Raw genomic sequence first — 24,722 nt, forward strand, 5'->3', positions numbered from 1 at the left:
AGAAGAAGAAGAAGAGTTGGATGTATACCCCGCCCTTCACTTGGAGTCTCAGAGTGGCTTACAATCTCCTTCCCTTTCTCTTCCCACAACAGACACCCTACGGGGTAGGTGGGGCTGAGGGACCTATGAGAGAACTGCTCTTGAGAGAATAGCTCTGAGACAACTGTGACTTGACCGAATATCACCCAGCTGGCTGCATGTGGAGGAGTGGGGAATCAACCCTGGTTCCCCAGATAAGAGTCCACCGCTCTGAACCACTACACCAAACTGGGAACCTTCTCAGAAGCTGAGAGGTTACTTTGATTGGGCAATAGGGTGAGTTTGAAAGCATGGGCATGTGTGTAAGGGCATATGTATGTTTGGGTTGGACGGCTTGAAACTGATCCAGTTGAGTCTTCATACTTCTGGCACTTTGGCATCCCAGACCATAGTGTTTTGTTTACTCTTCATTTTTCACAAGAACAAAAAGTAGTATGGCTAACTTTTCTGCTACAATCTCCCTTCAGGTAGCTATCAGCCATTCCCTGCATATTTATACCCTAGCAGGTAAAGAAACAGATTAATAGTTCACATGGGGGGTGGGGGGAGCATTATGTTTAGACCAATCCTGAGTCTTCTTCAGTGGGGGATTCCTCCCAGTCACTTGTTTCAGGGCCGACCAAGTCCAGTGGATGAAATCAGTGACTTACATTCTGATCTTATTTCTTGTTTCTGTTGTATACGTAAATAGCTGTTCAGTAGTTCTCACTACCATATTTCTGTTAATCTCACTACCATAGACTGCCAAAAAGACTAATAAGTGATTTCTAGATCAAATCCAGCCTTAACTCTCCCTAGAAACTAAAATGACTAAACTGAGACTATCGTACTTTGTTCACATTATGAGAAGACAGGAGTCCCTGGAAAAGACAATCTAGGAAAAGTTGAAGGCGGCAGGAAAAGAGGAAGGCTCAATGTGAGATGGATTGACTCCATCAAAGAAACCACGGCCCTCCGTTCACAAGACCTGAACAAGGCTGTTAGTGATAGGATGATTCGGGAGGTCATTAATTCATAGGGCAGCCATTAGTTGGAAGTGACTTAGTGGCTCTTAACACCCAGTTCTCACACACATGAGCAGTAAAAGCCTAAATTTGATAGGGACATCCATGGTAAAATGGAGATGTTGGTTTTGTCATGTTCCTCTCTTCCAAGTATAGCTGGCTGGTTCGGCATTGCAAGACTTGGGAGAATGATATCCTCTATAAAGAACATTCTCTACTATCAAGCAATTTCCCTGCAATAGTAAATGGGGAAGGGGCGGGATATAAACAAGATTCAACAGATGTCTTGTGCCCTACAAAATGGTTTATGTTTCCTGTACTTGAAAATGCAAAAAAAAAAAAAAAGAGGAGGAGGAGGAGAAGGAAAAAAACCCCTAAAATTGAAACAGGCTGCTGCTTCTAACAAACAAGACCACGTGCCCCATAATGCCAGCTTTTCGATATTTGTGGGGAAATGGAGGTGCTTACCAGAGCAGAGCCGAAAATTGAATCCAGTTTTTTACAAGAGTTCAGCTCCCCCCACGTACTTGTTAGGGTAACATTTTGTTGCCAGCTGCAAGGAAGAAAAATAGCTAAACTTTTCTTATTTTCCTTCAGGGACGCTGATTATAAAAATAGATGTGTGGGGGCGAGCTAGTAGTTGCTTGCAAAATTATCCTTACCTTGTTTCGGGAATCAGAGAATAGACCAGGGGTCTTCCAGTGCCATGGTGCCCACCAACCCAGTCACCTGCTGGGAGGTAGGTGGGGTTTTCCCCCCTCAGGGCTTCAGATTGGCTGTACAGATTAAAAGGCATCCTGTTAAACAGAACCTGTGCCTGAAATGTTGTCGAGTTAGTATTAGAGTTGTATGTAACCTCAATCCCTAACATTTTAAGGTTGGCTCTGCCTCCTGTGGCAGCCATTTTGTGATTGTGCTCGATGCCCCGTGTGAGAATTCCAAAGGTGCCCACAGGCTCAAAAAGGTTGGAGACACCTGGAATCAGTGTTCCCTCTAAGCTGTGGAGTCTTGTGAGCAAAAATTCTGCTTTGTGAGCTACTGGCATTAAAGTTGTGAGTGAGCAATTTGGCTACTGCATAAATTAGTTTGCTCTGGAGCCATCCTTCCTGAGCTAAGACAGAAATGTGTGAGCTGGAGACTAAAAAACTATGAGCTACCTCACACTAACTCAGCTTTAGAGGGAACACTGCCTGGAATCGACATCTGCATATTTTTGGACAAGTTCTTGTGATTGAATTTGGCTCACATCTCCTCCTAGATTTCGGGGGGGGGCCCAGATGACGTGGGGAAAGGAGTCTTTCACAGGGCTCTGATGACACTCGGAATCAACGTGAATCTATGCTGCTGTTTCTGAATGTCTCCCCAAAGACTGGCACAGGACTGCCGCCCTTTAAGAACATCAGAAGACTCTTGCTGGAACAGACCGGTGGTCCGTCTAGTCCAGCATCTTGTCTCACGCAATGGCTAACCGTGAAGAGAGTTTCAGGATAGTCGTGTTGGTCTGCAGTAGAAGAGCCAGACTAGAGTCCAGTAGTGCCTTAGGTAGCCAAGACTAGCCCAGTCTCATCAGATCTCAGAAACGAAGCAGGGTCGGACCCGGTCAGTGTTTCGATGGAAGATCATCAAGGAATACCAGGGTCGCTACGCAGAGGCAGGCAATGGCAAACCACCTCTGTTAATCTCTTGCCTTGAAAACCCTACAGGGTTGCCACAAGTTGGCTGTGACTTAACAGGACTTCACACACACACACTCCCCAAGAATCTGACAAAAGTGATTTTGACTCTCAAACGTTTACACCCTAAAAATCTTGTTGGCCTCTAAGGTGCTACTGAACCAGAATCTAGTGGGATAACAAGTTACTTTGGAGGGCCAGTGTTAGGGAAAGGCCTTCCCCTGATGTTGCCTCCTGACACTAGTATTCAGAGGTTTACTGCCTCTTGGCATGGAGGTTCCCTTTAGTCACCATGACTGGTAGCCACTGATAGACGTGTCCTCCATGAATCTGTCTCCATAAAACTCTTTACACCACCTCTAAATAACTATGCAGTTTGCTAAAATCACCTTTGTGGGCCATGCATTTGAGTGGGTGGTGGCTCCAGTCATAAAAGTACTGACTTCTAGACCTGTTCCAGTCATAAGAACATAAGAGAAGCCAATGTTGGATCAGGCCAAAGGCCCATCCAACATTCTGTCACACAGTGGCCAAAAATACCAGGTGCCATCAGGAGGTCCACCAGTGGGGCCAGGACACTAGGAGCCCTCCCACTGTTGCCCCCCCCCCCCAGGCACCAAGAATACAGAGGACCACTACCCCCCCAAAGCACCAAGAATACAGAGGATCACTTGCCCCAGACCGAGAGTCCCTATCTATACCTTGTGACTAACAGCCACTGATAGACCTCTGCTCCATATGCTTATCTAATTCCCTCTTGAAGCTGTCCATGCTTGTAGCCACCAACACCTCCTGTGGCAGTCCTGCTTTGGACATAGAAAGTGCTCTTCAGTTGCACTTTTTGCCAGGCACATGAAAAGGAGAGTGTGCCTCTTGTTCCGATGGACCTTTCAGAGATCCTGCATACCATCAGCCATTCTGTACTTCTGGATTATTTGGCTGGGGTGTTCATTGGGGCACCCCACTCGATGGTCCCTTTAATGCTTGACTAATTGTCCAGGAGACAGGGCCAGAAGAACTTTGTTCTGCATCATGGCAGTTAAGTTCTGAATTGCTGTCTGAACACAGCTGTGGTCAGTGTTCCTTCTAAGCTGAGTTAGTGTGAGCTAGCTCACAGTGTTTTAGCCTCTGGCTCACACATTTTTGTCTTAGCTCAGGAAGGATTCTCTCCAGAGCTAACTAATTTATGCAGTAGCCAAATTGCTCACTCACAACTGTAATGCCAGTAGCCCCCAAAGTAGAATTTTTGCTCACAAGACTCAGAGGGAGCATTGGCTGTGGTATGGATGAGGGACAATAAATTGAGGCTTAATCCAGATTACTGAGACACGGTTCGTTTTAGTGCTGACTGTAGAATTGGGAGCCGGCCAGCTCTGGATAGGGTTGTACTTCCCCTCCCCTGAAGGAGCAGGTTTGGAATTTACAATGCTCTTAAATCCAGGACTGCAGTTATCTGTAGTGCTTTATTTATTGATTTAGACCATTTATATCCATCTTTCTTGCTGAGGCTCAAAAGTCGATTACAGCTAAGAACAATGCAGTAAGAACAATATAATATATACAGCCAACAAATTACTCCATAGTGATTGCAAACAGAATTAGAGAACATGCACTAAGATTGGCTAACAATGCAGCAAAACATGTTACATACTGTAATCTAATAACACCGAATTACACAAGTAGAAAACAATGCAATGCAGCATAATGTATACAATGAAAACTCTCTTAAATTCCATGGACATCAACTACAACCTTATGATATATATAGTGTCTTTAACATTTTTTGGCTGATTCACTGGCTGTGACCTTTCCTCCAAAAGTCTGATCTGGCCTTAGTACTCCATGCTTTTGTGAAATTACTGTACCGTTACCTGTCGTTTTCTGAAACCCTGAGATAAGGTAGATGGCAACCCAGGAGAGAGCCTTCTCACTAATGGCACCCAAACTCTAGAACAAACACACACACCCCTCCGGGGAGACTCATCTGTCTCCTTCTTTTGCCATCTTCCACCAGCAGGTGAAGACTTTTGTTTTATTTGGTATTCCCTCAGTGATTCCTACTTCCTGCCCAATGTTTTAATTGTCGTTTTTATGGTTTTGTGTGTATTTTAGTTCTCGTTCTAATGATAGGTTTCTTGTTGGTTTTAATGGTTTTTAAGATGTAATTTTATTATGTATGTTCTACTTTGCTAGCTGCCTTGTTGGCCATTATGAGGGCAAACAAGTGGGGTATAAATTTTGTAAAATAACATACTCTATGGGGACACCTCTTGAGGATTGTCTAGAAGCTTCATTTAGTACAGAAGGGAGACTATAAGGTCTGTGCTTAGTTCTCCATTGGTTACCTGTTGGTTCCGGTCTCACCTCAAAGGCATTGATTTTAACCTTATAAAACCTTGTATGGCTTAGAATCATAGAGTTGGAAGGGATCTACAGGGTCATCTAGTCCACCCCCCTGCACAGTGCAGGAAATTCACAAACACGTCCCCCTCCACACCTGCAGTGGCCATTGTTCCACGCCCAGAAGATGACAAAAAATACCCTCCAGGATCCCTGGCCAAACCAGCCTGGAGAAAAATTGCTTCCTGACTCCAAAGTGGCAATCAGCATTTCCCTAGGTGTGTAAGAAAGGGCCAGGGCCTGGCTTGGGTCCAGGGTATCTGAAGGATGACTTGATTCATATAGTCCTACCTGGAAACTGTGTTGAATTATATCTCAGTCCCTTCATGTTCTTGCCTTCAAAAAATAAGGGTGGTGACTGAAATGGGCAGGTCCTTTTTAGTGGTGACCCCTTGGCTTTGGAATGTCCTCTGTCTGCACCTGGCACCATCCTTGAACATATTTTGGTACTAGACAAAAGGTTGTTGTGTTATTTGTTTTTAAATTTTCAGCTGGCTTTTTACGTAGTTTGTATGCTTGTTGTTCCTGTTGAATAGTAACTTTTTTTGGTCTTCTCTGGTTTTAAAGATGCTGTTATAGTTGGTCATTTTTAGCTGATGCTAGATTGTGTTTCAACTGTGTTTTTGTTGTTGGCTTGTGAATCACCGTGTGCACCATGCAGCATATAAATATCGGAACTAAAAATAAACCTAGCAATCACATTTGTGAACCCATGCCAAAGATGTCTGAGCCTTTATATCGCTCTTCTGGTGACAGTTGCTATAGTTTAATCTGACTGAATCCAAGACCTAATCCATGAAAGGTTATCTTCTCCACCCTCCATCCTTTTTATTTCAAGGTCAGTCTATTTGATGGGTTGTTGTTGTCCAGTCGCACAGTCGAGTCCGACTCTTCGCGACCCCATGGATCAGATCACGCCAGGCCTTCCTGTCTTCCGCCGTCCTCTGAAGTTTGCTCAATTTCATGTTTCATGATGGGTAACCTCAGGATATAAGGGCCATAAAGACATAAGGTTGATTAAATAGTACCTGGTGTTGTTGTTCAGTCGCACAGTCGAGTCCGACTCTTTGCGACCCCATGGACCAGCTCCCGCCAGGCCCTCCTGTCTTCCGCCGTCCTCTGAAGTTGGCTCAATTTCATGTTCGTTGCATCGATGACACTGTCTAACCATCTCATCCTTTGCCGTCCCCGTCTTCTTTGACCTTCAATCTTTCCCAGCATCAGGGTCTTCTCCAGTGAGTGCTCCCTTCTCCTTTGGTGGCCAAAGTATTTGAGCTTCAGTTTCATTATCTGGCCTTCCAGGGAACAGTCAGGGTTGATTTCTTTTAGGATTGACTGATTTGATCTTCTTGCAGTCCAAGGGACTCTCAAGAGTCTTCTCCAGCACCATAGTTCAAAAGAATCTATTCTTTGGTGCTCGGCCTTCCTTATAGTCCAACTCTCGCAGCCATACATGACTACTGGGAATACCATTGCTTCTGGTACCATTGTTTTAATCTGTAACAAGAGAAAAAAGTCAACATTGTCTATATTGACAAGTTTACATTAGAAGTTCATGTCCTCTTTCTTGTTTAAGAACACTTATAATCCTGCCTTTCTGTTGAACAAAATCAGTCTTGGAGGCAACTAAAACTAAATGAACAGAAAAATAAAATCCATCAATAAAATTAGAAAAACATAAGAACACAGTAACATACAAACAAAACAGCAGTGATTTAAATGACTTTAAAATAATCAAAAACAGCAATCAGCATCAGTAAAGAAGATGCATAGATACAAATTCTACTAATCAAACAGTGTTTTAAGGGAGTAAACCATCAGTAGGCTTCAGACTTTAGCAGTTTCCAGTACAGAAGGGGTGATGTGAACTTCCTGGAATAGACTGTTAATTAAAACAGGGGCCACCACTGTAAATGCCCTGTTCTGCAAGTCCAGCAGCTTAATCGTCTTCACTCAAGGGGCACACAACATCTCTAATCAAAGGAGTGTTGTTGTTTTTTTTTTAAATGTACTGCCTGTGTAATACAGCTTTGTGTTTTGTACTCTCTTCTGTACAGCAAAGTGTAGAATCAGTGTAAGAACTGCCAAGCCAGTTACAAGCTCTTTGTAGGAGTGTAAAATTAAACTTCTCTGTCTCATTGTACTTTTTTCTTTTTGGAGGAAACAGTGAATACTATAAGAGTGAGGAGGAAACTAATTAGATGCTATTTGTGTTTTGTTTGCGCTTTTAATGTATTACTCACTTCCATAGCGGATCCAGAAATGATCAGATTGAAACTGCTTTGTTCCTAAGAGGAGTTCATGGGACCACATTTAAGAACATAGGCGTACCCTTTCCAAGTCAGGCCAGTGTCCCGTTTCCCACAGTGACCTAAGAGAGGTCCCTGCAAAAACCCCAACCAGAGAATGGAGGCCATCGTTCCCTCCTGTCCCACCCCCCCCCCCCCAAAAGCAACTAATATTCAGATTCCGTTTAGACTCTGGTTAGTAGCCATTGACATCTTGAAATTCCATGAGTTTGTCTAATCTTGCTTCCTTATCTAGCTAGTTTGGGGGCCATCACTGCATCCTGTAGCAGTGAGTTCCACAAATTAAGTACTGTATAAAGAAATGCTCCCCCCCCCCAGTCAAGAACTTTGGCTCACTCAAAATGGAGTTTGCTTTAAAAGTCTGGCTCAGTCTGGCTGCAGTCTGCCCTTGTTAAAAATGTTGTCTTTAAGTCTCCTTAGTTTCACATGGACCTGCTGGGGGAGAGCGAACATCCTTGCACCTGCAAGATGAAGTTCTTCTCTGGCCTTGGCTTCCCTCATTAACATTCCAAAGCAATTAAGTCCTGTGGGAAGGGGATGGTGGTGTGAAACTGCAGATCTGACATGACCAGAGACCAGTGAAATCAACCTTTCACTGACTGGCCGTCTTGTATCTGGAAGACATTGTTCGAACCCTAATTGGTGCAGAGGCCAAGCAACGGATTGGGATTCAACTGATAAATAAGCTACTTTAACATCTATTCAGGGGGCATGATGGTGTTGCATGTGAAGCTGGCATGTAACATCGCTCTGCTCACTTTTGGCCACCTTGGAAACTCGTGACTGCTGAAGCCAACCAGCCTGGCATTTGGGACTCCGGAGACGGAGCACACTTTGGACCCAGAACTGAATGGGTAACATCTTGTTCTTTGAGAACCAAGGTTCTGCAAGTGTTTAGCTAGTTTATTGATCTCTAGGGGGTTTTTTGTTTCTCCTCACAGTAAGCTTTTAAGTAATAGTGCACTTTTTACAATAATACTCTTTGCATTTAATAAATATATTTTATTTAGCAACTTCTGGTTTCTGTCTCCATTGCTGCAATAAGACAATCTAGTGCTGAGCCCGACAGTTCCTACCTCTAGAATAACCTGTGGGTCTCCTGCTGTGAGTCAACCTTGCAGGGAGGATTCCCTAGTTAATCCTGGTAAGGTCAGGAGCTTGTCCTCCATCTCTTGACTGGAGGAACACAAGAGGACTGGTGGTAGCACTGCCTGGTTAAAGGTATACAGATGCCTTTAAACACCCCCCCTCTTGTAATTGTGATTAGCCAGCCTCTTGGTAAAGAAAGTCTCTAGCCCAGCTTGGGCAGCAAGGTGGTTCTCTTTCAGACAGACAGACAGACAGACAGACAGACAGACAGACAGACAGACAGACAGACAGACACACCCTGATCAATTTCACTGGGAACTGATCAGTTTCATTGGGCGACCGCAGGTTCTACTTAGATGTTTAATTTTATAAGTAGCTCTCCTTCACCCTCACCTTTCTTTTCTAATAACTAGGGCTGTCCAACTTCTTGGCTGTTATGTTCACGGTAAGCAAGTTGATAGGCTAGGAACTCGATGTGGCCCCAAGAGTTTGGAACATTATTCCACTATGTTAGAGTCAAAGGGCTCTTAATTCCCCATCACCACTCCAAAAAAATCAGAAGAACCTTCAGCATGTGCCCCTAAAAGGTTCAGTTCTATATGCCTGGGTCTTGTTTCATGCACTGATGGGAGCTGCTGAGGTGCATAATGCGTGCTTTGCCAGAGCCTCTGTTGTGGAGTGCACTGGGGAAGAGAGGAGCACCTTTGCTTCTGGTGCCCTTTGCCCATGGCTGCTGTGGGGGCACGCTGAAGAAGGGAGCTGGTTATTTCTGGCCCTCCAACCTTTGCTGAGTGAACGTTTCCAACCAGGGTTTTAAAAAGATGCTCTCCTGACAAGGTCAAGTCACACAACAGCACCATCTACTGGATACTCTGGCAAATGCCACTTCAGATCTGCCTTAGAAACCAGTAGCCCAAAATGCCAAGAAACCTGACCTGGATAACCCAGGTTAGCCTGATTTTGTTAAATCTCGGAAGCTAAACAGGGTCGGCCCTGGTTAGTATATGGATGGGAGACCACCAAGGAAGTCCAGGGTTGCTATGCAAAGGCAGGCAATGGCCAACCACCTCTGAACATCTCTTGCCTTGAAAACCCCACAAGGTCACCATACGTCGGGTGCATCTTGATGGTACTTTCCTCCACCACCACCACCAAAGTCCCTGAACAAGCAGTAGATTGGGGAGAAAGAAACTGCTGCTTAAAACAAAAACAAAAACCAAGATCAGTAATTAAATTCAAATGCTGCAATTTACTGAACAAGAAGTAGCAGGTAAAGGTTCCCTTGCTCAAAAGCCAAAATCTTGTCACAATTAATCCCAGGCACCTAAACAAAAAGTGGTGTTAGCGCTCAGGAGCTGATAAAATATGGTGGTTTAGGGTGTCGGACGAAAAAGGGTATATGTTAGGATTGCCAACCTCCAGACGGTAGCTGGAGATCGCCTGGGATGACAACTGATCTCCAGGCAGCAGAGACCAGTTCACCTGGAGAAAATGTCCACTTTGGAAGGTGGACTCTGTGGCATTATTCCCAACTGAAGTCCCTCCCCTCCCCAAACCCCACCCTTCCTAGGCTTCACCCCCCAAATCTCCAAGTATTTCCCAACTTGGAGCTGACAACCTGTCCGAGTTCAAATCCATGAAGCATCCTGAGGGACCTTGGACCGTTGGGTCTAACTGACACAGGCTAGTTATGGGGATAAACTAGGGAAGGGAGAATTACGTATGCAGTCCTGATCTCTTTGGTGTAGTGGTTAAGTGCGTGGACTCTAATCTGGGAGAACCGGGTTTGTTTCCCCACTCCTCCACTTGCACTTGGCTGGATGGTCTTGGGCAAGCCATAGGTCTGATAAGAGCTGTCCTTGAAAAAGAGCAGTTTCTGTCAAGAGCTCTCTCAGCCCCACCTACCTCACAGGGTGTCTGTTGTGGGGAGGGGAAGGGAAAGGAGTTTGTAAGCCGCTCTGAGACACCTTTGGGTAGTGAAGGGCGGGGTATAAATCCAATCTCCTCCTCCTCCTTCTTCTTCGCGGAGTGAAAATGGGATATACAGACATTGAATGTCTCTCTTCATCCTGATATATTTTATTTATATCCCACCTTTTACCCCAATGGGAACCCAGAGCCACTTACACCGTTCTCCTTTCTTCCATTTTGTCTTCACAACAACCCTGCGAGGTAGGTTAGACTGAGTTAGAGTGACTGGCCCAAGGACACTCAGTGAAGTTCCATGGCAGAGTGAGGAATCGAACCTGGATTTCTCAGCAGTTTAACCATTACACCACACTGGCCCACATACGTGACTGATGTCTGAAAACTGTCAGTTCTAGCTATTAAGTGTCTTTAGCTTGCATGGAAATATTTTTTTAGAAAAGTCATCTGACACTTTATCTGTCTGCACTGAAACTGACTGACCTAATCAAGAGTATGTTTAAACGGAACCTAGAAAAACACTCCCTGATTTTTCACTCTTTAACTTCTGTTACTGAATCTGAAGCCTTTTAAGATACTAGAAGGTGGTTGTTGAGCTCCCCCCCCCCCTTTATTAGTAGTGTCTGCTTCTATTTCTCAGTGTCTGCCAACCAGCTCTCATAAGTACCTCTGCATGAAATATGAATTTTCCAAGCTCAGTTTAAGTGGTTTCTCACACTTCTGTTGGATCCACAGAGGGACAAACCGCTGTGTGTTTATACTGATGTGCTTACTCCAGCGTCTCGAGGCAGGCTCTGTATTCAATATTTTACTGCTGCCGCTGGGCTAAGCCAGCTAGGAATACACAAACCTAGTTAGTCCTTGGGCTCTTTGGTGTGTGTGTGTGTTTAAAAAAATTCACTGTCTTTCTCCCATCCGTTTTGCAGCCCGGTTCAAGAGGCAAAATGTAAGATGAGAAGGGTAATGAAAGCTTCCTAAATTGTTTGAAAATGCTGTCATTTAACGCATGTATAGTGTGCGCGTGTGTTACCCTGTGATATATGGAAAGACTTAGGCTAGATGGGTAACAAATCAGTGGAATTATGGCATCCATTCTATAATAATATTTACAGCGCCCCTCTCCATATAGTGCTTTAACTCTAATAAGCATGGTTAATCTGTAACCTAGTAATAAAGCTCTGCTCAGAGTGGACCTGTTGAATCTCTTGGTTTTATTAGGATGGAGATGGCAATTTATGCTTCTGCCCCGCCCTTCCAAACTCTTTTGTAGCTTTCAGTTCTTTCTTTGATCAAGCGCAATGTGGAGGCATTTTCTTGCTGTCTTCCTACAACCTTTTCTCTCTCTCCCCTGACCTACCTGCAATTAAATGCCAAGGATGAATTTTATTTATTTACTCTGCCTTTCTCCTCAGTACAGATCTGCGGGCCAGAACCGGCCCATCTAGGGCTCTTATCCAGCCTGCAAGCAGCGATTTCCTTTATTGCCAGATGACAGAGGCTGTGGACTATATCCCTGTATACGGTCCCAGTGCTAATGCCTAATGGGCGGTGGAAGCGGGAAGGTGGGCATCAGGGAGATACTGTAAGGAAATACTGTAAGAGCGCTAATGTTTTAAGCATGTTTGTAGTTTGAGTAAAAAATAATATTGTTAATTGGGTTTGCCTGTGTCCCTTATAAAGTTTACGTCTCCGGTACCGGGCATTGCATTTTCTGGCACACATGACCCGGCCTGACAAAGTGACATTTATGTCCGATCCGGCCCTCGTAACATACATACATACATACATACATACATACATACATACTTCTCCTCTCTTCCATTTTATTCTCAAATCAGCCTCTGTGCAGTAGGTTGAACTAACATTGTAACCAGGGGTCTTGTTGTAGAAAAAGAGCTGCCGGAGCTCATTAGCATAACTCATTAGTATAACTTATTTGCATATGCCACGCCCCCTGACATCACCGGAAGTGACAGAAGGCCACACCCCCTGACATCACCGGAAGTGTGTCAGAAGGCCCGGCTACTTACCCTCCTGCTTCATCCTCATTCCCAAACGGAATGAGGATCGAAGCAGAGGGCGGGGTAAAGAAGGGGGCGGGGCTTCACCACGTGACCGCCCCGCCCCCTAGAGGTTCTCTTCCGGAGCTCCGTACCTGAGAGCTCCCCCCCGACTAGAGCCCTGATTGTAACTATCAGCCCAAGATCACCCAACAAGCTTCCATGGCAGAGTAGGGATTCAAACCTGGATCTCTCAGATTGTAGCCTGCCACACCCCAGAAATAGATATTGTGAACATGAATTCATATAAGTCATTTATACTGCTTGATCTCTTGATGTTTGACTCTCAGGTGAATGTGCTAATATAGTCTCCAGTTATGTGAAGTATCGTTTTTGAATTGTTCTTTCTCTGAATAATCTGTGGTTCCTCGTTCACACATTGCAAGTCAGTGAACGTGCGTGTCTGGATTGGCCTTAAGGAACATCTTGGGTATTGCGTTTGCTGCAACGACCAGGGCAGTGTTAAACCTGGTTGTGAACTGGATTGCATCTGGGTTGTGGCTATGGCTTTGTTCAAGCAGAAACCGCTGGATGCAAGGAGCCCCCTGTTTGGAGGGGGTGGGGAGAGCGGCTCCCTTTCTCCCAAACTTTACTTAAACCTCATGGAAATACAGAAGAAGCTCTACTCCAATGGTACCTAGCATGGTGCCCCCCCGTCACCTTTCCTGGCCACCCGCCAAGTGTTTTTGGAAAGTGGGCGGGGCCAGGTGGGGCTGTTGCCCAGCGAGGCTTCTGGAGATATGATTGGCTGTGCAGATTTTTGAAAAGGTTGTTTTGGCAGCAGCTGCTACCGCAGCATAAGGCGCTTCACTGTGCGACTGGAGGCAATGTGTGGCAGCCATTTGATGGCTGGCTGGCTGGCTGTGCCTCCTCCAGCAGCCATTTTGTGGCAACCGGTTTCGGTTGTGCCCACCCACACGGACAGAATCACAAAGGTGCCTCTCTGCTCAAAAAGACTGCGGACCCTTTCTCTGCTCCATCCGGAGCAGAAGCTGTTAACCTTGCAATCGAAGGTGTCATATCTTTGTAATGAATCAGTCAAAAATGTAATTTAAAAAACCCTAAAGGCCTCAGAGTAGTTAGATGAAGCTACTCATCCTTCACCATCTTGTCACCTCTACTGCTGTATCCTGGTAGGTGACTGGATGGCTTAACTGTAGCAATGACTGCTTAGAGCAGGGGTGTCAGACATAAGGCCCGGGGGCCGGAACCGGCCCATCCAGGGCTCTTACCCGGCCTGCAAGCAACTGGCGTGAGGGAGGGAAGGCAGGAGGCTGCTGGGGATAGGGAGTGGGCAAGCAAGCATATGTGATCAAGTGCGCGTGGTCAAAGCTGTCAAGAAATAGAAAGGAAATGACTGGGGCAGGGCTATGAGGCGGAGGTAAAATAGTGTGTGGGGGGGAAATGGCAGCAAAGGTGGAGAAAGAGGAGGTGTGGTGTTTTTTCCTTCCCACCTCCTCTGACCGCACCTCAGTGAGGATTGGAGAAGCTACTACATGGGGGGGGGGGCAGAGCCTGTGTCCTTTATAAAGTTTATATTTCCAGTACCTGGCATTACATTTTCACACATGGCTTGGCCCGATAAAGTAACATTTATGTCAGATCTGGCCCTCGTAACAAATGAGTTCGACACCCCTGGCTTAGAGCTTCTGGGTTCTCTGATAACTTCACTATAGGAGAGGCCTCCACAGAGCAGTATCCTTATTTCCACAATCTCATTTGTTTGTGTAAAAAGGTATTTATCTCTCCGGAAGGCGTAAATCACTGAGCCATTGGTAAGCCAGCCCTGCTTCTCTTAAAGTCAAGGACTGAACATACACTCCCAAGAAAAGGGGGGGGGGGGGGGGAGGGACAGAAATAGTCTGCTCTCACTCAAAATAAGCCTCTAGATAAGCGCTCAAGAGTTCAGAGTGTACTCCAAACAATGCCACTTGAAAAGGGAGAAAAACCAGTTCTGCATCCAGAATTAAATGGACACAGGAATTTTGGCTTTTAATGGTAATCTTTTGCCCTGAGATGAGTAGCGAATATTGTACCTGGATGTTCCTGTTAAGGGCTTTTCAGACACCCAGTGCAATCCTATGCATATGAATCCCAGAAGTAAGTCCCTTTTTTATTCAGTGGGATTTAACTACTCCTTAAGCATGTCATAGTGTAACACAGTTGTAGTTTGCTGTAAATCAGCGTACCAACTGCTAGCGGTCCACATCGGGCGAGGAGCAGAATTCTGAATGATTATTGGTGGTCCAGAGAGGTGTAACAGGATCAGTGCAGGCAAGACAGCTACAGCTGCACCCCGACAGAGCCCTCTATGCCGTGTTGCAGACCAGACGACATGCTGGGTATTCCTTGGTGGTCGTGGAAACTGCCGACAAGTCACAGCTGACTTAGGGGCAACCCTGTGTGGTTTTCAAGGCAAAAGATGTACAGAGGTGATTTGCCATTGCCTGTCTCGGTGTAGCAGCCCTTGTCTTCCTTGGTGGTCTTCCAAGTTCTAACCAGGGGTGACCCTGCTTAGCTTCTGAGATCGGACGAGATTGGTGCTGGTTGGGCCATCTAGCTCAGGACCGGGTATTTCTTGTGTGTGTGTGTTAAATGCCATCAAATCGCTGACCTACGAGGATCCTATGAATTAATGTCCTCCGAAACGTTCTGCCATTAACAGCCTTGCTTAGGTCTTGCAAACTGAGGGCCTTTGTGGCTTCCTTGACTGGGTCTTGACATGTTGACATGTTGGGTCTTCTCTTATCCTGCCACCTTCCACTTTTCCTAGCATTGTTGTCTTTTCCAGTGACTCTTGTCTTCTCCTAATGTGACCGAAGTATGATACCCTCAGTTTAGTCCTTCCTTGGGGACATCTATATCACTAGTTAAGTACTGGTTAAGTACTGCTTCAGGAGCTGCGGTGGCTCAAGTGGTTAAGATGCTGAACTGCAGGCTGTGGAAGGTCAGTAGTTCAGCAGTTCGAGACCCGAGTGTGCTGCATGATGGAGTGAGCTCCCGTCTCTAGTTCCAGCTCCTGCCAACCTAGCAGTTCGAAAGCAAGAAATTGCAAGTAGATCAATAGGTACCACTTCGGTGGGAAGGTAACAGCGTTCCGTGCACCTTGGTGTTTAGTCACGCCGGCCACATGACCATGGAAACTTCTTCGGACAGCGCTGGCTCTTCGGCTTTGAAACGGAGATGAGCACCGCTACCCTAGAGTCGGATTCGACTGGCTTTCGAGCAAGGGAACCTTTAAGTACTGCTTCTGTATCGAAGTGCTGAAACAATTATAAGGGTGTATTAACTATGCTAGGAATAAATTCCTCTGGTTAAGAATACACCAAAAATTGTATCTCCCTCTGCAGGGGGAGAAACAGGAAGCAAAGGATTAATGTACAGGTTGCTCAGTAGCATCATCATGTCCCCCTGTATTGATAGCACTGTTATAATTGTTAGATGGATTCACTGGTATAGCCAGTCATCTGTATCCTATTGTAGCAGAGTGCACAAGGCGTACACGCACCAGAAGCTTCTCTTTGTTCTGTGCAAAGTTACACAGAGCTACTTGTCAATTTCAAACTAATAAAGAGTTCTTTATTTAGGGAACTCCATTCTAGATAGTAAAGGTGAGGGACAGAAATAGAATCTAACTAAACTACCTATGATGGATGCAGATACAGAGATGCATGTCCAGTATCCATGGTGCCAAAGTTCCATGGTGCCAAAGCAACGTGCCTCCTTCTGTGTGAGTGAGAGAAGTGTGAACAGAAGGAAGACAATTTCCCAGAGAGTATCAGTCTGCACATAAAAGGGGTAGAGGCAGAACAGTAAACAGGAAGGAAACCCACAGTTTGCCTGTCTATCGAAATTACTCTTTTGTAACCCCTCTCCCCCGGGCTGAGGGCAAGAGACAGCGTCTGGTCCTTTTATTCCAACAATAATTGCTTTTCAACACTAGATAACAAATGCTGTTAAACTACTTTTAAAAAATCAGCACAATCTTGATTATATCTAAGAACCACCGAACTTTGAATTTTGCTTGTAATTCTGCCTCTGCCCCCAGCGGCAAGAACAGTTGTGTAACTCAGTGTTGCTGAGGTTACAGATACTGTCCAGTAGGTGCTCAGGGTGCTGGGGCAGCCACATTCTGCATGGCAATTCCTAGAGCAATAGAGATGCTAGCTCTATTTTGTAGACTCCTGAACATCCAAAGAGTAATTTGTTGTACTGCAAACTGGTCAAAGATGGGTCTACTCTGTCCACTGCTTACGTCCCCCTTCTCCAGGGACGCTTGCATTGTTGACAGATGCCATGGTCCCCCTAGATAGCAACCTTATCAGTACTGAAGGCCATTCTGTGTAATTTGTGTGATTCCTGCTTGCTTTTTCTGCCTGTCTCTAAATGAAAATTGAACCATTACGCTGAAGTGTGTTACGCTTGGCACAGTTTTTTTTATGCAAACAAAGAGATTAGCCATAAAGTTTAATGCCGTTGTCTGAGCCAAGTTGCTGCTCTGGAAGTGTTTTAATTATTGCAAATACAGTTGAAGTACAAACTTCCCAGAAGTGTGGCCCATATGTTTGTACCTCTGAAGTATCTTGTTCTTTGTTTTTGTAAACATCTTTTGAGTTAATGGATTTCATTTTGTTTTAATGTTTACATCACACTATCTCCTAAGTTAGGAACCAGATTCCGTACAGTGTGATCTATTCTATGCCCGACCATGTTGAAGGGTTTAGGAAATATTTCTTGGAAACAAAATATTTATAAATCTGGTTCACTGTTTTGGTTCACAAGTTTTAGTTCTTCGTTACGTATAAATATATTTGTCATCCAAATGCCCATTCATCCAATGGGCTCTAATGCATTTTGTTGTCACTTGCATTTTTTAAACACTTACATCTATTTAAAGTATTTTGTGCTCATTTCGTACGGTAGAGATCAGTGCTCCCTCTAAGCTGCGGAGTCTTATGAGCAAAAATTCTACTTTGTGAGCTACTAGCATTGAAGTTGTGAGCGAGCAATTTGGCTAATGTATACATTAGTTTGCTCTAGAGCCATCCTTCCTGAGCTAAGACCAAAATGTGTGAGTCGGAGGCTAAAAAACTGTAAGCTAGCTCACACTAACTCTGCTTAGAGGGAACACTGGTGGAGATAGGCGTTTAGTATATTCAGAATGGGACATTCAGGGTGGATTTGGGCATCATTTTCAATATGGGGCTGCAGCTAAAGACCGATACCCATCTCAGTCCCTTCCTCTACCTCTCCTGTAACATGTTGGATCACTTCTTACAACATCTCATGTCCCCACTGTGTTTCCCTGCAATAATGGGGGTTGAAGGAATGTAAAACGTGATGGTATCTGGATGCCTTTTTCCTACACAAGACTAAGGTGGGGCCATCAGGTGAACCTCAAGGGGAAGGGTGTTCCAAAGGTGAAGTGCCACCACTGGAAATACCCTATCTTTGGCCTCCACCCAGCTTAGCTTTGCAGGTGGGTGCAGAGATCATGGCATGGGAGGCAGATTGTAACTGGCAGGCTGGACAATTCAGGAGGAGACGTAACACAATAAGGATGTCAAACTAGCCGCTACTAGGACCAGGGCTTTTTCGGTGGCGGCTCCTACCTGGTGGAACGAGCTCCCAGGGAGATCCGGACCCTGCGGAATCTTGTGCAGTTCCACAGGGCCTGCAAGATGGAGCTCTTCCGCCAGGCTTTTGAGTAGGAGCCGCCGCCCCTACTATACTACCACTGCCCTGAGGTCCCGAGGAAACATCTCAGTATGGAAGAAGCCTTCTGCCGTCTTCTTGGAACTTCGGACATACGATCCGTCATCCCTAGATTATGGAAGTCACTGAGCACTTTGTTCAATTAAGATTTTTAAGATGTATTATATGTTTTTAAATTATTATGTATATTATTGTTTTATTATGGCAAGGTTGCCTTGCCTCTGTAAGCCGCCCTGAGCCCACTGGGGAGGGCGGGGTATAAATACGAAAAATTAATAAATACATAAATAAATAATTCCTGTTCAGTTGGAAATCTGCGCCTGCCAATAAACCTGATGACCCGTTTTTCTCTCTCTCAGCTTCCACCTGGCTGCCACAAAAGGGCATGGAGAATGCCTTCGGGTTATGATAAGTCACGGTGTGGATCTCACAGCACAGGATGGAGCAGGTACTCAGATTGTCTCTTTATTTTCTTCTGTTCTTCTTGGGCCTTTTCTGCGTTCAACGTGGTTTCGGTTTGTGTGTGTGTTCTTTTTGCCAGTTTGGTGTAGAGGTTAAGTGTGCGGACTCTAATCTGGGAGAACCGGGTTTGATTCCCCACTCCTCCACTTGCAGCTGCTGATGTGACCTTGGGTCAGTCACAAGCTCTGGCACAGCTGTTCCTGAAAGAGCCGTTTGTGTCAGAGCTCTCTCAGCCCCACCCACCTCACAGGGTGTCTGTTGTGGGGAGGGGAAGGGAAAGGAGTTTGGAAGCCGCTCTGAGACTCCAAGTGAAGGGCGGGGTATAAATCCTGTCTCTTCTTCTTCTTCTTAGTTACCTTATGGAGCTAACAGATAACTAATCTGTTTTACCTAGTGTTTGTTCTGACTAGCAGTGGCTGTCTAGTATCTCAGGCTGTGGAGATGGCAGAGGCTGAACCTGGAACTTTTCCACACACACACACACACACACAGCCTGCTTTCTGCCATAATGCTGTGTAGTGTTTACAGGTAGCCAAAATACACCTGGTGAGAAAGTGGGAAGTAGTTAGAAACATAGAATCACCGAATTGGCCCTACGGGCCATCTAGTCCAACCCCCTGCTCCATGCATGATCAGCCTAGAGCATCCCTGACCAGTGTTTGTCCAGCCTCTGCTCAAAGATTGCCAGTGAGGGGGAGCTCACCACATCCCTAGGCAGCTGATTCCACTGTTGCACAATAGAATCATAGAATAGAATTGCATACTCTAAGTATGCTTACCAAAGGACAAAGCAAATCTCTTCAGCTCCGGAGGTCCCCATTTTCTCTTAAAGCACTGTACAGTGTTTCTATTAAGTATAATTGTGCTTTCATAGTGCATTTCGTAATTCAAACAGTATCTGAAATTGCTGTTTATTTATTTAGGGCACAGCGCTTTACATCTTGCTGCCAAGAACAGCCACTCGGACTGCGTTAAGAGACTCCTTCAGGTGAAGTATACCTTTTGTTTCCCTTTTCTAGCACTTCCGCTCTTCCGGTATTTGCTAGCATTCTTTGTAAGTTCTCCTTCTAAAAGGCTGCTTGATTCTTGTCAGGTCTGCAGTGGAATCCTTAACATGTAGTGACTTCCTTTGTGGCCAGGAAAATGAGAATATCCTTTAAACCTTGTTGTCCACAGTGAACTTTTAACATAAGGAAAGCAGGCAGTACAGCACACATCAAGGTTGTTGCCATTAAGAGCCAGTGTCTAGTTGTCAAATGTGCTGGTATACATTCTGTACTCATAACATACATGCTCAGTCCATAATGTCTGAAGGGGGTTGACTTGGTGTGAAGCTGACCTGTAACAAGAGCAGCAGTTGCCAAACTAAAATCTTGCATTTATCATAGAAAGCATTTAAAAATATGCTAGCTAAAATAAGTTGTTGTCTGATACATAATGACATTGGACAGCATGTTTTAAATGAAGAATCTTCCTGTGTACAAGTGCGTATACTTGCATTTCTCTCGTTAATTCCCCCATGGGACTGTTTCTCGGTTGCTGTTTGTTATGGTAACTGCTTTTATGGATTAATGTGTAAATGATCTAATTTACAGAGAGCCAGTTTGGTGTAGTGGTTAAGTGTGCGGACTCTAATCTGGGAGAACCGGGTTTGATTCCCCCCTCCTCCACTTGCACCTGCTGATGTGACCTTGGGTCAGTCACAAGCTCTGGCACAGCTGTCCTTGAAAAAAAGCAGTTTGTGTCAGAGTTCTCTCAGCCCCACCCACCTCACAGGGTGTCTGTTGTGGGGAGGGGAAGGGAAAGGAGTTTGTAAACCGCTCTGAGACTCCAAGTGAAGGGCGGGGTATAAATCCAATCTCTTCTTCTTCTTCTTCATTCTAAAATATGTTTCCATTACTGTTTTCATACTTAGTGGCTCATGCCCCTGTTTTATGGTGTGTACTTGAATTTCGACAGGGTATGAGCAAACTATCCTGCTTTGAACGAGATGTGTATTAGTTGAAGAACCGCCATTTTAGTTTTGTCCCAGGCCTCTTTAAAACTCTGGGTGTCTACCCTGTGGTGTAGAGGACTGAAATGTCAGTACCCCACAGAAGAAATTCCTCCTTAATGGCAACCAACTTTGAATGGCTTTGTGTCTAATTTTCTAACTCAGTGGTCTTTTAAAATCCATCCCACAGGCTAAATGTCTACCAGAGAGCACAGATAATTCTGGGAAAACAGCTTTACACTACGCAGGTAACGTTTTTCTCTCACCCCAGTGACCGGTGTTAAAGTGCTGTATAGACGCTAAGGTCATTTCAACCCTATCGTGCGTCCCCCAAGCCTGCAGCTAGCAATGTACATGGAATCCATGCAGCCTTTTGCTTAATCCAGGCACATCCCATGCACTTATATTTTCATGCTTACCAGATGTGGGGAGCAAGCAGAAGGTAGCTTCCTCTATCTTGCCCTGGTTTGTGAGATCCCAGAAACATCTGGCTGATCACTGGAGACTGAATGATCCAGCCAGTCTTTGGTCTTGCCTTGCAAGGTGATCATTGTGGAGGGATGAAACTAATATTTGTCACATCTGATTTTCATATCAGAAGTTGCCCTTTGAACTTTCTGTCAGAAAAGTAATAATAATAATAATACCTTTTGATTTATTGATTGCTCAATCCTGCAGGGCTGCTGGCTCTGAGGAATTTACAGTTACACAGGTTTTCACAAAGGACTAACAATGATGGGGTAAGGGAGGACAACATATAATTCTTTAAATCGCACACGTTTGCAGCCGACGGGGATTTTGTTCAGCTGTAGGCTTCAGTCGTGTTCCGGGCGGCATTCATTTCGGCTTGGCTTGATGACGTTAGTTCTTCCTGGGCTGGCTTTGAGTCGTAGCGCCGCACTGCCACCGCCTGGCCGGATTGGCCCATTACAGGCTTCTTGATGCCGAAGAGGTCCTTTTCCCAGGCTTCCAAGCTGGACATTCCATTCGTCAGCTAACACCTCCCCTACGGGGGTTTAGTGTGCCCACCCTCTCTAATTAGTGGTACCCATTTTATCTACTCGCCGAAGCTTTCGAACCGCTGGGTGGATGGCGAGCTGGGGACAAGGCTGGTAGCTCACACCAGCGCAGGCTAGAACTGACAGCAACTCTGTTGAGTTCAGATGTTAACCAGAGGATAAATCCTCTGTGCCACCACTCCCCTTTTAGACAACTAATAAAAAGTAGACAACTTAGGTCAAAATATAGTCTGGAGGTATTTTCGAGAGGGGCAGCTTTGCTGTGTAATTCCCCAGTAAGTCACACATGCTAGGAGAAGCGTTATCTTTATTTATTTATTTATTTATTTGGCCATCAAGTCACAACTGGCTTATGGTGGCCCTGTAGGGTTTTCAAGGCAAAGATGTTTAGAGGTGATTTGCCAGTGCCTGCCTCTGTGTAGCGATCATGGACTTCCCTGGTGGTCTCCCATCCAAATGCTAACCAGGGCCGACCCTGCTTAGCCACCAAGATCTGATGAGACAAGGGTAGCCTGCAGTATCCAGGTCAGGGCTAAGAAACCTCATGGCCACCATTTATTTACTTGTAAAATCTGTATCTAGCCTTATAAATAATAAATGTATCCTGCCTTTCTGCCCTTACAAGGGCTACCATGATGGCTAACAATTTAAAACATACATGATAAAATTGCATTTTCAAACAATCACAGTCAATACCCCCCCTCCCAAACACACATCATTAAAGCAATTAAAAACAGAAATAAAATACATAATTACATACATACAAATACATATAAAGACATTGGTTTAGAAGGAAGGGTCATTGAAGGAATGCCAAATGAAACAAAAAAGACTTCACCCACTGGCAGAAGATGTCAACAGAAGGGGACAGATGAATCTCCCTGGGGCTTGGTGCCATGACCACGAAGACCCTTTCCTTGGTTGCCACCCCCCTAATCTCAGTAGCAGGGCCTCCAAGGATGACCACAGTGGTTGGGCAGGTTCATGGGGGGTTAGGTGATCCGTTCCCACACAGGCCTCTGAAGTAGGACTGCTGGATCAGACCAGTAGTCCCATCTGTCCACCGTCCTGTCTCACACAATGGCCAACCAGTTCCTCTGGATGGCCAACATCAGGGCATAGAGGCTGAGGCCTTCCCCTTTTGTTGCCTCCTGCCTCTGAATGTGGAGGTTCCCCTCAGTCACCACGGCTAGTAGCCGTTGATAGACTTATCCTCCATGTATCTGTCTAATCATCCTTTCAAGTTGTTTATTCCTCTGGCCATCTCTACATCCTCTGGCAGCAGATTTCACATTTTAATCACTCTCTGTGTAAGGTTGTATATCCTTTTAGCCATCCTGAACCTACTGCCCATCAGTTTCATTGGATGCCCTTGAGATCTGGTATTTTGGGAGAGGGAGAAAAAAATTCTCTTCGTCAACTCTCTCCACCCCATGCATAATTTTATACATCTCAACCATCTCCCCCCCCCTTCGTCGTCTCTTTTCTAAATGGAGAAGTCCCAGGCTCTTCAGCCTTTCCTCACAGGGAAGGTGCTACGACCCCCTAATCATCTTGGTTGCCCTCCTCTGCACTTTTACTCAGACGTGAGATCCACTGAGTTCAGTGGGAGCTTACTCCCAAGTAGGTTTATGGCACTAGTCATATGTGTTTGTCCCTGTTGACATTCTGAATCCAAAGCTAAATCCACGCATCCTCTTTATTTATTTGATCTTGGAGTTGGAAGGGACAGCCAGGGTCATCTAGTCCAACCCCCAGCCAGTGCAGGAACCACAATTATTATATCCCCAGCAAGTCATTTCAGAGGTAACTGGGTGGTTTTCAGAACAATGTAACCCCCCCCCCCCCCCGGGACTGACTAGGAGCATAGGATTCTGATCTCACTACAGATGCTGATTTTCTGCCCGTCATCATTTCCCCTCTGCTCAGATCAAGCTGATTACAGTATGCACTGTACCTTTGAATCCTTTAGAAGCATTCTTCACAACACCCCTCCCACCTTCTTACTGAGATATAAAGACTCAGATCTCCATTCCTACACGTATCTGAGGAAGGAAACTTTTCTCTCTCAAAAGCTTATACCCTGAAAATCTTGATGGTCTCTAAGTTGCTACTGGACTCGAATCTGTCTCCTGAGTAGTAGGTATCCAATCAGTACTTAAAAACCTCCAACAAGACTTTTAAGTGGAAAGCTAGTCGCAGTGAGGCTGATAAAACGGAACAAAGGCTATGGCAAATAAAATGCAAGTCCATGGTCAGGCAGGCAAAAAGGGAATATGAGGAGCATATAGCAAAAAACGTAAAAACCAACAATAAAACTTTCTTCAAATACATTAGAAGCAGGAAACCAGCCAGGGAGGCAGTGGGGCCCTTGGACGACCAAGGGGTAAAAGGAGTACTGAAGGATGATAGGGAAATGGCTGAGAAGCTAAATGCATTTTTTGCCTCCGTCTTCACTGTGGAAGATGAGAAGTGCTTGTCCACTCCAGAACCGCTGATTTCGGGAGGGGTGTTGAAAGACCTGAGTCAGATTGAAATGACGAGAGAGGAAGTCCTAAAACTGATAGACAACTTAAAAACTGATAAATCACCAGGCCCAGATGGCATACATCCGAGAGTTCTGAAAGAACTCAAATGTGAACTTGTGGATCTCCTTACAAAAATATGTAATCTTCCTTAAAATCTGCCTCCATTCCTGGGGACTGGAAGGTAGCTAATGTCACGCCGATCTTTAAAAAGGGTTCCAGAGGAGATCCGGGAAATTACAGGCCAGTCAGTCTGATGTCGATACCGGGTAAATTGGTGGAAACCATGATTAAGGAAAGAATTAGTAGGCACATAGATGAACAAAACCTATTGAGGCAGACTCAGCATGGTTTCTGTAAGGGAAGATCTTGTCTCACCAACCTGTTAGTGTTCTTTGAGGGGGTGAACAAACATGTGGACAAGGGGGATCCAATAGATATTGCTTACCTTGACTTCCAGAAAGCTTTTGATAAAGTTCCTCATCAAAGGCTCCTAAGTAAGCTCAAA

The 24,722-nt window shown here is 45.2% G+C and overlaps 1 protein-coding gene across 2 annotated transcripts in view; it reads left to right on the forward strand.

Annotated features, from left to right (window-relative positions):
* The window catches only part of RAI14 (retinoic acid induced 14), a 145,037-nt gene that overhangs the window by 90,470 nt on the left and 29,845 nt on the right, over positions 1-24,722 (forward strand). For both annotated transcript variants that reach the window (XM_015410324.1, XM_015410325.1), the window contains exons 4-6: positions 18,575-18,663; positions 19,601-19,665; positions 20,861-20,918. In XM_015410324.1, the coding sequence (XP_015265810.1) occupies positions 18,575-18,663; positions 19,601-19,665; positions 20,861-20,918 (212 nt within the window). The remainder of the gene's footprint in view (positions 1-18,574; positions 18,664-19,600; positions 19,666-20,860; positions 20,919-24,722) is intronic.

The sequence above is a fragment of the Gekko japonicus genome, unplaced genomic scaffold (assembly GCF_001447785.1).
Source record: "Gekko japonicus isolate JY-2015 unplaced genomic scaffold, Gekko_japonicus_V1.1 scaffold1490, whole genome shotgun sequence".
Classification (NCBI taxonomy): domain Eukaryota; kingdom Metazoa; phylum Chordata; class Lepidosauria; order Squamata; family Gekkonidae; genus Gekko; species Gekko japonicus.